General features: G+C 37.7%; 1 protein-coding gene across 7 annotated transcripts in view; it reads left to right on the top strand.

The window, feature by feature from the left end:
* The window catches only part of adamts6 (ADAM metallopeptidase with thrombospondin type 1 motif, 6), a 184,262-nt gene that overhangs the window by 43,326 nt on the left and 126,854 nt on the right, over positions 1 to 14,082 (top strand). For all 7 annotated transcript variants that reach the window (XR_015500852.1, XM_087270247.1, XM_087270249.1 and 4 more), the window contains one exon: positions 11,672 to 11,715. Coding sequence is in view for 4 of the 7 variants with exons in the window: in XM_087270247.1 (XP_087126373.1) it covers positions 11,672 to 11,715 (44 nt within the window). In the remaining 3 variants the exon portion in view is untranslated. The remainder of the gene's footprint in view (positions 1 to 11,671; positions 11,716 to 14,082) is intronic.

The following is a 14,082-nucleotide window of genomic DNA, read 5'->3' as shown; positions in this document are numbered from 1 at the left end:
TACGCCGGCATTTGACGCAGAAGTATAAATCAGCCTTTATACTTCTGCGCGCTGTCTCTGTTACCGTACGTTCACACCGAAAGCGGCGAGAGCGTCAAAGTAGCTGGAAGTCATTCATTTTCAATGAGAGCGGGTGGCGATACGTGGTGAGGAGCAGCGCGGTGCGTCTTTTCCATCGTGGGCATCGAGGAGAGTTGAAATCAAGTCAACTTTATGGTAATGAGCTATGACGCGGTTCGGCGGCAAGCAATCAGAATGAAGACGTCCATCGCTTGATAGGAGTTCAGAGAACACAGACCTGTGAACTTTGGTTCCGACCACATTTGTTCCCAAGGGTTAGATGAATGCGGTCACCGGATTTCCAATTATTTACAATGTTTCTTACAGGAACATGCATTAAATACGTTACTGCCGAGTTACTGATGTGCATTAATGTTATATATATTTATCTTTAAAAAGCGTGAATCTCACGCGACGTGAAAGTACAAAACAGTATAACATTAGCTGCTTCAGGATATTTCAGACATATGGACACATATTGGATAAATAGAGCAAAGCCACACCAGACTCAACTTGATCTTCCATTGTTATATGAATTTGATAAAAAGTGCGCAACATTTTCACACTAGAAACATGTTTTATGCAGGAATGGAACTGATATGCTGCAACGACTCCTTTAAATACGAGATCAATGTAGCGAGTTTTGACGCTCTCGCCGCCGGAGCTGAAAGCAGTCAGCATTGTCGCCAGGGCGGCCAGAGCAAACTTGGCGGCTCTCGCCGCTTTTGGTGTGAACGTACGGTTAGTCTGCATTACACTTCCGAAACGCTAGTTGGCAGTGAGGTGTTAATGCTCCTCTGTGTCGAGTTTCTTCGCAGATGTTTTGCTTTTCCTGAACACTTCCTTTATGAACAAGTGGCTCAAACTCGCTCATTTTGAGGCAGGAACCGGCGGACGTGCAACAACTTTAATTATGAGGTAAACATAAAACAAAACTTTCCATCCGGAGCTCCTTCAAGGGACTCCACACTTGTAAAAAATCACTGCATTGGGCTAGCGCCATTCGCATGGCTCTCGGTCCCGCCCAGACTCATCAGCGCTACCAAGCTGACCAATCACAGAGCTTGCGCTACGCGTTGTTGCGACATGTAGTTACATTTTTTGAGAGGTGCACAACAGTGACGCCGACGGCCACAACGAAAGGCTATGCGTCAACGCCGTAGCATACGCAGAAGTATAAATCAGCCTTAAGTGTTATACATGAGCACCAAATTCTTTTCATGCTGTGTCAAGATAAAACAGTTTCAACTTTTACACCTAGTGGTGCTCATCACTATCAGTTCAAAGCAGTGGACCAATCCGAAGAACTCGAAGGCAGGACAAGCCTTGCAAGCTTTTGTTTAACAAGCTGGCATGACAACAACAACATGGCTCAACCATTCTGTGCACTGCATCTCACATTTTCTGACCCAGTAATGTCTTTGTGTATGGCTCTTAAGATGAGCACTGTTGTGGTCTTTTCACTCCAGTGATTAGCCCATCTGGACTTACATCTGTATTCTTCAACAGAGCACATGATGCTGGTAGCGCAGTAGGTAGTGCTGTCGCCTTACAGCAAGAAGGTTGTCTGGTCGAGCCTCAGCTGGGTCAGTTGGCATTTATGTGTGGGTTTCCTCCGTGTGCTCCGGTTTCTCCCAAAGTCCAAAGACATACATCCAAAAAAAATGTCCGCATGGTTTGTGTGTAAATGAGAGTGTATGAGTGTTTCCCAGTGATGGGTCGCAGCTATAAGGGCATACGCTGTGTAAAACATAGGCTGGATAAGTTGGTGGTTTATTCTGCTGTGGTGACCCCAGATTAATAAAGGGACTAAGGGACATGAACTGAACCATGACCCCTCTACCATGACCAACATATGCTCATTCTGAAAACGTAGCCCTACAGTATATACATTTCTGGAGATCACAAACTATGTAACCAGAAGTACGCATAGCTGCATTTCGTCTTTAAAACAAATAATACGGGATGGTATGATGTCGTTTCTTTTTGCGCTTACCAGCTTACCTCCGTATGGACGGCTTTCCAAATGTTACCAGTTCGTCCAGTAGCTCACCATGTATGTCAGTGGACTTGAGACACAGAGAGGAGTTGACCACTACAACGGGGTTCGAGTCTGGTGAAGAACGATTCCATAAAAAATTTAATTAAGTTTTACAAACCAATTTCGAGTTGAGCACGTGATATAATTGTTTGCGACTGGTCTCTCATCCAGAATCACCAATACTCCAATCAGGTTGATTAAAGCTGACAATTAATAGACCAAATTCGCCTTACTACCTTATCCACCTCATCTCCTCCTTTTCCTTCCCCTTATTAGGGGGAGGTCTCGAGACCTACCTACCCCTTATTTGCTTATTGACCAGGCGGGAGCCCTGGGCTCAATTATCTTCGAGCTCAGGACAGCATGCCAAACCTGCTAATAACGTCAAGCAATATCTAAGTGTGAACTCTTGAACAAGTAAATAACAGGTTGAGAATGTGGTAAAATCTGAAAACGTCTATTTTTCTTGATCACTTTTTGAATCTGTCGGTTGGGTTTAGGGAAGTGGGTGGGCGGGTCAATCAGTGCTTTTGAAAACACTATTCATTGGTTTTAGGAAAGAAGCAGGGTTGGTCAGATGATTAGTCAGTCAGTCAGTCAATTAGTCAGTTGACAGCGGCCTCTGGTTCATTCACATGAGAACAGCAGGTGCGAATGGCACTAAGAATGGCAAAAAAAATTTGAGATCTCAGAAAGCAAACAAAACGACCTCTGAGGGATTTAAACCAACAAAACCTGCAAAAATGAAATGTATTCTTCAGAAATGTATATAGGGGTACGTTTTCAGCATGAGCCGGGGTTGACCATGACGGTTTGTGACAAATAAATATACCATTACACCCCTAATTAGTAGCAACCATAGTAACTCACTCTTTGTTGTTGGAGCCTTGTGTGATCTTGAAGACACTGATGTGTGCTTCATCAGGAAGCTCAAAAATGTTTGCAAAGAGGTAGCTAACACATGTTACTACACTGTAAAAAATTGCTGTTAAAAAACGGTCAGATTCCACAGTAACATAATGTTTTTTCACTAAAACAGTAATACTCTGTTAAAAACAGTGCATTCTGGGTAACATTTTGTTTTCGAGAAAGTACCCACATAGCAAAATTTCTCTGGCCCAGCTCTGGCCCACACAATCAGGTTTTGCTTGGCCCACATGCCGCAGTGAATTACGGTACATGACTGAACCAAATCTGGCTTCCAGACAAGGGCCAAACACGGACCATATCTGGGCCAAGTCTCAGCCAAGTTAATAAATCATAACTGGGCCTGAACTGGGCCAGATCGGTTGGTGTGTCACGATTGCAATGAAATTGATAAACCCATGGAGTGATGCGCTTTAGGCACACTATGGGCATGCTTTTTCTCAAAGTGACCTGATTGGTAGAATTTTTTTTCTTTACTCAAAAATGATTTTAGTGTATTTTAAATGTGGGTCAAGACTGGCCAAACTCACATGGCCCACTTATCAAATTTTAAAATCTGGGCCAAATACTACATTTTTCATCTGGCCCAAATCTTGTGTGCCGCCTTAAAGACGGTGCCACCTCTGCCAAACCCGGGCCATGTTTGGCCCACATGCTGTATGCCAGTGCCGGATGAATGCCTGCTGTGCCAGCTTTATGCCAAATCTGGGCCAGAGTTCTTTGCTACTAGGGTAACCAACTGAAGAAAACTGTGAGCTAACAGAGTTCAGATTAAACGTTTTTGAAGTCTGTGTTTAAATCACACTTTGTGCCCTTGTTCACTATTCCATCAACTAGTTCACCAATATAGTTCACCTGACAGTTTTAATGAACATTAATGAGAGAATTCAGACACTGATGAACACCTGCTGTTAATAATTACAAGTACTGAAGGAAAGAAACACAAACAATGACGTCAGTTACAGCATTAAATAAAATCAAGTAAAATAAAACACCTTCAATCTCAGCAGAGGATCATTAAACAACTCCACAAACAACAGCAGAAACACTAATTACTGACTAATTTGACTTCCATACTATTCACATTGAGATCCAACAGAAATTTAGGTGTTTTTTGTGTCACCGTAATGGAGTGAGGGGCTGGTTTAGTTGGTGTCTTCACCCTTGAGCTTATTTAATTAGACTTTCTGCTGTAAAACAGAGATTACAAAACACTTTTATTATAGCAATAATGTAAGTAAATAGATAGATTAATCTATTTGTCTGAAATTAATTCTGATAAATGTTTAGGTATCAATCTGGATGAAGGGTCTCAAGCAATAGATTTTATGCTTAGTTGCAGATAATAGTTTAATTAATAAGTGGAAACATTAAAGATACATATGTAACTACTTTACAGTTAAGAAATAGCATACAAACACAGTTCAGTTAAGAAAAACACACACTCAGACCTCATGAATCAGACCTTGTACCTCAACAATGGTAACAATTAAAATGTGTCATACTGCAATGCATGCTGGTTGTGGCACAGTACAAATTTCCCAGCATGCATTGCGGCATGAATAAATGTAGTATAATGGTCTTACAGTTTTCTTTATTTGCGTTTTATTCTGCTTTTGTTTATGTTTAGACTTTTAGTTACCTGTTTGTGAATTAAATTGTTAATTTTGTTACTTGTCACCATAGTTGAGGTTCATATGCTGATTATTAATGTCTGTTTGAGTGCAACTTTCATTATAGAGCAAACTGTTTTTGACCAAGATATTCTTAAAAACTTCCAGAAATCATTGCCACATATAATGTGAAACAATAGAATAAACATTGAATAAGAGCAGTAAATAATGTTCCATTAAATTAGAACAGATTCTGCCATTCAATAGCAACATGAACATTACCAGGTATTATTTAGGATTTTGGCTGGCTTGCCAAGTCAAAAGAGTTTTTTAAACAAAGCTCTTAACAATTGCAGCAGCCAAAATATATTATTGATAATGATGTCAGGGCTAAGAGCCCAACTAAAGCAAACTCTGTTCTCCATGATGGTGACGTAAAATGTTACCCTTTTTCTCAAGAAGAACTTTAGTAGATGTTATACAAAAATAAATGTTTCAGTAATATGTGTAGCTGGTGATGATGTTTGTAGAGTTGTTTAATCATCCGCTGATAATTTAAATTATTTATTCATCTGTTGACCTTCAGGTTATTTCATTATAAAGCTGTGACTAAAGTTGTAGTTTTGTATGTTCTGTTCTTGTTTTTTCCCTTCAGTATTTCTTCATTTGTTCATCGTTAATCCTCAATCATAATTTAGTTAGTCGTTTGATTAATTCATTTACTTCAGCTTTGCTACACGTTTCTTGAACACTCAGTAGTGTGGACACTTCAATTAAAACTGAAGTATATGCTCTGGGGTTTAAAGGGTTAAAGGTGTGAGAGGTAAAATCACAGTGTAAAATGTATTATAACAGTAATATACTGTTAATTTAAACTACGGAAGTAGACTAGAAAAAAACAGTAGATTTCTGGCAACCACAGCTGCCAGTAGTTTACCGTTAAATAAAGGAAAAAAAAAAAACAGTATTTTACTGTAAAACCTGAAGCTAATTTCTTCTGTGTGTCACCGTTGTGGAGGAGAGTAGAGCCAGTGTATGAGTTAAAGATGAACAATGAACGGCTGATGTTATTCTGCATGTTTCTCTATTTAAAGATAGCGGCTGTTTAGTTGCTAATGCAGTCAGAATCTCTTTGGTAGTTCCAGATTTACATGTATGTGTGCTGTTGTGAAATATAAGACATTAGAGTTAAACCAAACTTTTCTAATTAACTAAAATAAGTTATCGTTATAAGTATACTTCTAAGCATGTACAGCACATTACTTCATAAACTCATTCAGCAGTTGACCAATTTGAGGCAGTTGCTTTCAGTGAACAAAATGAGTTCACTTGAGTATTATGTAAATCAATGTAGTCCATGTATTTTTACAGCAACATACTGTAAAATAACAGTACATTGGTGGCAACTGCAGCTGCCAGTATTTTACCGTTTTTTAATGGGACAATTTTTAACAGTGTACAAGCTATATCTGTTTTTACACGCACATGATCCCTCTCTTGAGCCGACTCCCTCTCTCTGACTGTGACTGATTTACAGGTGAAAGCTAATGACATATCTCATGAAAATTTTGCCAAATATTGTGCTGAGAAGAACAATACTAGGTTTAACTCTCTAAATCTTGGGAAATGACTAAACACGATAATCAATAGCATACAGTGTGTTTAAAGATTTTAATTCCTCTGCTACACATTGGATGGTTCTTTGCCTCCACATTGTCCGTTTAAAATCCTTAACATGTTAATTAATTTTAACCATCACAATTTTAGTATCTTTATTGATTAACTTCTGTGAACAACCATATCCTGTGTAGTAAACTTTATTAATGAGTGCAACAGTGTAAATCATTTTAATCTTCAAAACCGTATTTCAGTTTTAATAATGTAAACTATTACAATTTGAGTAAATATTATATATTCTAGGAGAGAAGCAATGGCGCAGTAGGTAGTGCTGTTGTGGCTCGTCAACCTCGGCTCGGTTGACGTTTCTGTGTGGAGATTGCATGTTCTCCCTGCGTTTGCGTGGGTTTCCTCCGAGTGCCCCGGTTTTCCCCACAGTCCAAAGACATGCAGTACAGGTGAATTCGGTAGGCTAAATTGTCCATAATGTGTGTGTGTGTGTGCGTGTGTGTGCGTGTGTGTGTGTGTGTGTGTGTGTGTGTGTGTGTGTGTGTGTGTGTGTGTGTGTGTGTGTGTGTGTGTGTGTGTGTGGATGTTTCCCAGAGATGGGTTGCGGCAGGAAGGGCATCCTCTGCGTAAAAATGTGCGGGATAAGTTGGCGGTTCATTCCGCTGTGGCTACCCCAGATTAATAAAAGGGACTAAGCCAGCAAGAAAAAAAATTAATTATATATTATTCAAAATTGTAGTACAACTGTTGCAAAAATTTTAGTCTAATTTGTTAGTGAAAATTTACTTTGTAGTTTTGAAAATTTGCTAAAATTGTTCCCATTGTTTGCACAAGTACCAGTTGTTGTAGTTGATTTAATTGCTAAAACAATATCAAACTAAACTAAGTGAAGTTTATTTTATAAACTAATTTTGAGAGGAGCTCATGATTATGATTGAGTACAGCCAGTCTCGCATTAGCTAATGTATGATCCACCAATCAGATGAAGCCTAACTCACTATAAATAGCAACGTCTTACCTTAGCCATCTTTGTGTTGAAGAATCCCCCCTTCCACCCCATACTCCTCCCGATTTTCCCTTGACAAAGGCCGAAATGGCAGTCTTTACCTTGCCAAGTCGACATTTCTGTGGGGAGTTTACATGTTCTCCCAGTGCTCGCGAGGTTTTTCCCCCCTTCCGCAGGCAAAACATGTGACATAAGTAAATTGATCAAACCAAATTGACACTATAGAAGAGCACTTAATCAGTAGTATATCTATCCACAGTAGTTCCTTTTTTCCTATTCGCCTTAACAAGCAGCGGAATTCTCGAGTCCTACCTAAGCTCAAACTCTCCTCTCGCCCTACAACGGGAGGAAGTGCCGGGCTTGAGGATCTCATGAGCTCAGGGCTCTTTCCCAGGACAGCATGCCAAACATGCTTTAATCAATCATCAGCTAAGAGTGAACTCTTTAAACAGTTAAAACAAAATAGCTAAAACTGTATCAGTAGTTTCTCAAATTAAAATAGATGCAAAAATAGTTTTTAAAAAAAATTAAAAAATGTATGTATTTTTCATAAGCTACCAAAATTGAACTTTCACAAGAGAAAAATGGCATGACTCTCATTATTGTATGTGCATATATTTGCGATACTACTGTTTTGAGTTTAGCAGAGGTCATCTGGAGCATTTCCTGTGGTTATCCGTCTCTCATTGGGAGGATCAGAGTTGTAAACATTTAGACAGCAGCTTTGAATGATGACGTTTGCCACATTCTCTGCAGCATCTCTGCAGGTACACGAGGAAGAATCATTAGCAGGAGACAGAGCGTGTGATGAAGCCTCTTCATCCTGACGGACGGTTCATTCTGACCTCTTCAGCGCTGTTTTTCCAGCTCTAGACTTTTGGCCACAGCCTTGACGGGGGATGCAATATTGCTTGTTTGGAACCCGATCCATTGAGAGAGCTGGGGGAAATTAAAGCAACTAAATCAAAATAAATAGATGTCCAAATGAGGTCAGCTTCTCGACACAAGTTCATGAGACAGTACCTAATGCTGCTGGGTTTGAGAGTCATGGGATGACGAGGGAGCAACTCAAATTGAATTTGCATCCTCCTTGGTTTTTTAATACATTAAAAGCCTCTCTTTAAGGCAGAGACCTTGTTCGTTATTCTTTGTGTATGCCATTCATTTTTTATTATTATTAAATTATCCGTACAGTGTATAAATCAGTTAGACATCCAGTAGAACAGTGGGTCGGTCATACACTTATTTGGATTTCTATTTAATTTGTTGATGTTTAATATGCTGTTTTGCTTAGGCTTAAAGTTATTAATAATGTACTGGTTATAGTACAAAAGCTTTAGCAGTCTGATATTATGCTATAGTTGCAATCGCTGAGGCACTATTTTAAAGAATATTTTTAACACAGCTTTAAGTTTTTCAGCTTAGTAAATGTTAAACTAATTACCTGTATTTGTGACAAATTCTTGACCACCTCAGAAATGTATTTTAAACTCATACCTCTACATTACAGTGAGACATTTAAATACAAACGAATGTCAACATTGTATAGTAAAGGTTATTATTTAAAATTTTGGCCTTTAGTTGAGTGAATTTGTAAAACTAAGAAATTTTAGAGGAGATGCTTATTTTTTCCTATTACGTTTTGTAATATTTTAAATGGCTTTTTCTTCAATCTTTTTACAATAAGGATTTTTGGGAACCACTTTGGTTATAGCAACTCCATTTTCGGGAAGAGGATTAACTCCTAATTCAGAGTAGAGTATAAGCCAGAAAAATAGGAATTGGAGTGACATAAGTCTACATTTTGTGTGAATGTGTGCCATATTAAACACCAACACAGTATCTATCTATCTATCTATCTATCTATCTATCTATCTATCTATCTATCTATCTATCTATCTATCTATCTATCTATCTATCTATCTATCTATCTATCTATCTATCTATCTATCTATCTATCTATCTGTCTGTCTCTCTGTCTGTCTGTCTGTCTGTCTCTCTGTCTGTCTGTCTGTCTGTCTGTCTGTCTGTCTGTGTATCATCCATTTATCCATCCACGTACCTACCTACCTGCCCACACCCCCTACCACCCCCTTGTTTTTCTATCTATCCCCCCATCAAATCATCGATCCATCGATCCATCGATCCATCCATCCATCCATCCATCCATCCATCCATCCATCCATCCATCCATCCATCCATCCATCCATCCATCCATCCAGTAATTGTGTAGCAACTCCCTGGCCCCTACTCATAAGATGTGCAGGCACTCACACTAATATTTTCTGCAGAGATTTGAATTGACTTTACATGAGCTTGATCTCACAATGAGTTTGCATTTTTTTTTACATTTGTATAAATTGTATAAGCAGCGTCTTACATGGTTATAAACTCTGCAAAGGAGCACAAAGAAACCCTTGTTTTGATTATTTATTTTCTGGCTGCAATATTCCAGTATGATTTTCCAGATTCAAAGATCTTTTTGGCTCTTTTGACCCTTTTCAGCTGCCACAGTAAACAGAGTGCATGGATATCTTCAGATCGACACCAGAATAGCAGGCCGATAGGAACTTTCCAACTACCAGTCTGACTGGATACGTGTATAACGTCTGCACTGCCGCCCCTGACGCAAAACACAAATCTAGTTTAATGTGATTCAGATCAGGCACTGCGTCTTTCCTCTGTGCTGAAGACAATGTCAAACAAAGCTTGGCTGCATGCCGCTAGCCACACTCAGCAGCCCAAACTGCTTGTGATATTATTCAGGAGGTGTTAAATGCCCCATTCGGGGAATAAGAAAATATTTGGCATTCTTTCATGTAGGCCTGCCATTGAAAATGTCCGCCGACTGACGACAGGCCCCATTGGGGGAAAAAAAAGGGTTTGGGTTACAAAGTAAACTAAACAACAATCAGGTAGCATGAGCAGACAGTAAGTCAGGGTGGATGCTTAAATCAGAGTAATAGATTTAGAATTTATTTGCATTAGGTACAGTGCATTAGTGAAACTTCTGCAAATATTCAGAAGCAAAAGTAAAGAGCATTGCCTATTGTATTTTGTGTATTGATACAGGAGGGTTCACATCTCACGGTGAAGTCAGTTTTCAACCAAGCAGCTCTTTGTTGGTCAACATGGCAAAGCGTTTTTCCTCTCTCTCTCCCTGTGTTTTTGTTATTTCACTTTAAATGTCATTTTTAATTCTCTTATAGATTCTTTTTACATTTCTGGGTTTCTCAGTAGCGGTAGTTGTCATAGATGGGTAAACTTAGAGCGCAGTGACTAGGAAAATACAACAAATGATTTTTTTACAATTCTATTTGTGAAAATAAAAAAATAAAAACTCCACAATGGTGTTATCAAGACTTTCAGAAAAAGGGGGAAAATTTTGTGAGACTGAGGACGGCAGCCAGAGGAGAGAAAAACGTCAAATTTACACCTTGCATAAGCTGTAATTAGTTTTTTTTTTTTTGGAATTAGATGCAAAGATGATATAATACAATCATAAATGCATATAAATGCTCAGACTTTTTTTTTTATCTAAATATTTCAGATTTTCAAGAATTTAAGGATTTTAAACGCGTCATAACACGTGTCTTGTAAATGGGGTCCATTTTAGAAAAATCAACCTCTCTATGGTTTGTACAGTTTTTATTCTCTGTGACTGTTTTAGTTTCTCTTAAATTTTGCTCTTTTCAACATATTATCATTTTTTTTTTAAATATAAGAAGTTGACCTTATAAGAAGATGTCTTGTGCATATGGAGAGGAAAAGAGTGTGTCTCCTGCAAGTGCTTTGTCTAGCCTAGTAACCCGTGCAAAACGCACTAAGAACTGATCAAGGGTTTCTGCGTCACGTGTGATCGTGTGTAGCTAATCAGTGATGAAGACTCGTGTGCTTCAGCAAGGGTTTCTGCCCCACACAAACCAGACCATTATGCCAGTCAATATTTTAGACATTATTTGTAAAGACAGTATGGACATTTATTTCAGTATGTTAATGTACTTCTAACTAAAACATAATAGTATGAAGGGGCGTGGCTTTCTTTTTGTGCATGGTTTCCTTGTAGAGGGGTGTGGTTAGAAATATTCTGACTGACAAACTGACAGCATCAGAGAAGGTATGGCACTTCAAATGCAGAAACAAATGGGCAGACTTTGATGATTACCAAAACAACAACAACAACAAAAATCAATGGAATAACAGATTAATTGTTCACCTAAAAAACAATGTTTGCTATCAAAATAAACACTGAAAATTTTTATTTGACTCAGACTTTAATTAAAATAGACCTCCTAAATAGACATCTGCATCAAGTACCAAGTAGTATTTGTTAAATACTATTCTTCAAGGTTATATCACACATATAATAACCACACGTTCATTGTCCTTTTCTTTTAGGTATGACATCTGCACCTACAAGAACAAACCCTGCGGTACCCTTGGTGAGTACCTGAAATGCATTTCAAGGTTCTTTAATTTAAACTCACACCACTGAATGACAAATGCTCCATTTTCCTATTTTGAGAAAGGCTGTCTTCATAGAGCTGTTTGGTGCATTGGCTTAGGTTGAGCTCAAATATGTCTCAACGCCTGCCTGACTCTACAGACGCTGCTTTCTCTTGTTTCATTTCCAAACATTCCCACTTCTGTCTGCTGCGGGACAGAGGTGTTTACCCCTCCCCTGGGCAAGCCAAAAAAGAAATGAGACTATACAATATGTAACAGAGACAAACAATATAAAATAAGAACTAAAATGTTTAAAGAAGTGTAGATAAGGCAAACGCTCACATTTTTTCTCTGCAGGCAGAGTGGAATCCTCGTTTTATCAGAATTTAATTTAATTTAATTTAATTTAATTTAATTTAATTTAATTTAATTTAATTTAATTTAATTATTTTTTTAAATGTAAATTTATTTATTTTGTTTCGATGTATAATTATTTTTTTAAATGGATTAAAATGCAATTAATAGATTTTTTTTAACAATGATTATGATTTAAATTTTTTATGTAAAGAACAAGAAAGCTTCAATGTAAAAGTCCAAAATATGAAAGTGAATGAAAATATAAACAAATTTAGTAATGTAATTAATTATTAGTAATTTAAAAAGTAATTAAAATATTTTTACATGAGGTTTGAAAAAAATATCATGTTAATATTTTTTTAGAAATTCATATTTTTACACAAGCTTTAATTGATGTTTTATAAATGGCATGTTGTGCAACATAAAACATTTTTATAAGACATTTTTAGGTTATAAATTTCCACAAAACCTCTAAACATTTCTACTTCTGTTGTAGGATGGAAGTGTATATATAATGGGGGAAAACATGAAAATTAGATAAAATAAAAGTGCTGGATAATTTGGCGGTTTATTCTGCTGTGGCGACCCCAGATTAATAAAGGGACTAAGCCCAAAAGTAAATGAATAATAAAATAAAATAAAATAAAATAAAATAAAATAAAATAAAATAAAATAAAATAAAATAAAATAAAATAAAATAAAATAAAATAAAATAAAATTTAATTTAACTTTAAACATTCATTTTCTTGTCGGCTTAGTCCTTTTATTTATCCGGGGTCGCCACAGCGGAATGAACCGCCAACTTAATGAATCAAGCATATTTTTACGCATCAGTTGCCCTTCTGGGAACCCATCTCTGGGAAACATCAACACACACACACTACGGACAATTTAGCCTACCCAATTCACCTGTACCGCATGTCTTTGGACTGTGAGGGAAACCAGAGCACCCGGAGGAAACACATGTGTACGCAGGGAGAACGCCACACAGAAACGCCAAGTGAGCCAAGGATTGAACCAGCGACCTTTTTGCTGTGAGGCGACAGCACTACCTACTGCGCCACTGTATCGCCTTCATTTGAAATAAATTAAATTAAATTAAACTAAACTGAATGATCAAGGTTTACATTTCTTAATAACAAACATGATAATTATATTTTCTAATACATAACAACTGAACAGCATGATAAAATAAGACCTAGTACATTTTAAAACACAAGCAGAAAACAAACAAACAGGTTGTGCTTTCTCCCCTTAAATGGTCTCCAGGCAGTGTCGAATCCTGGTCTTATCTAAAAGCAGCCTCCTCCAGGGCTCAACCGTATATCTTAGAAGTAATATTGTGACTCCAGGGGTGGTTTGACAGATTGACCGCATTCGTCACATTCCCCGGGTCCCTTTAATTGCCCTGGCATCTGCTCTGCTTCCTCGCTGCCCTCCTCCTCTTTCCCCACCTCCATCTCCACTTCAACACCCCAGAGGCATCGCCCTGATCCTAGGTCAAAATGTTGCCCTCTTAGGGTCACGGCAGACCAACGGCACCCTCGGCTTAGCAAAACAACACCCGCCATTAAGGCTTAGCCGTGGCGATTCAAGACCACAGTAGCTTCAACGTTTCTCTTTTCTACTTTCTACATCATTCACTGTCATGTATTATTTTGCTACCTCTAGAAGCTCTAAAAATTTAGAAATGAACTATTACAATGACCCAGTAAAACAAGTTTATTAGCATGACTGAATGTTTTTACATTACACTTAATAGGGGCTAAGTAATTGCAAATATAACTTATTAATTATAACTTAATATAACTTATATAACTCATTTTCTCACTTCAGCAATCTTTCTCATGTATTTCTCTGCTATCTCTAGAATCTACATAGGAACATAAGATAAAATTGTTATAATATTTGTTTGGATAGTATAATAATGTACCCATTTTTCACAAGAGTAAAACACATTTAAAGGGATAGTTATCCCAAAAACATTTATTGATTTTTTTTTACCC

Source organism: Danio rerio, chromosome 10, assembly GCF_052040795.2.
Source record: "Danio rerio strain M-AB ecotype USA chromosome 10, GRCz13ab, whole genome shotgun sequence".
In the NCBI taxonomy this organism is placed as follows: Eukaryota; Metazoa; Chordata; class Actinopteri; order Cypriniformes; family Danionidae; genus Danio; species Danio rerio.
This window is presented reverse-complemented; position numbering and strand designations above follow the sequence as displayed.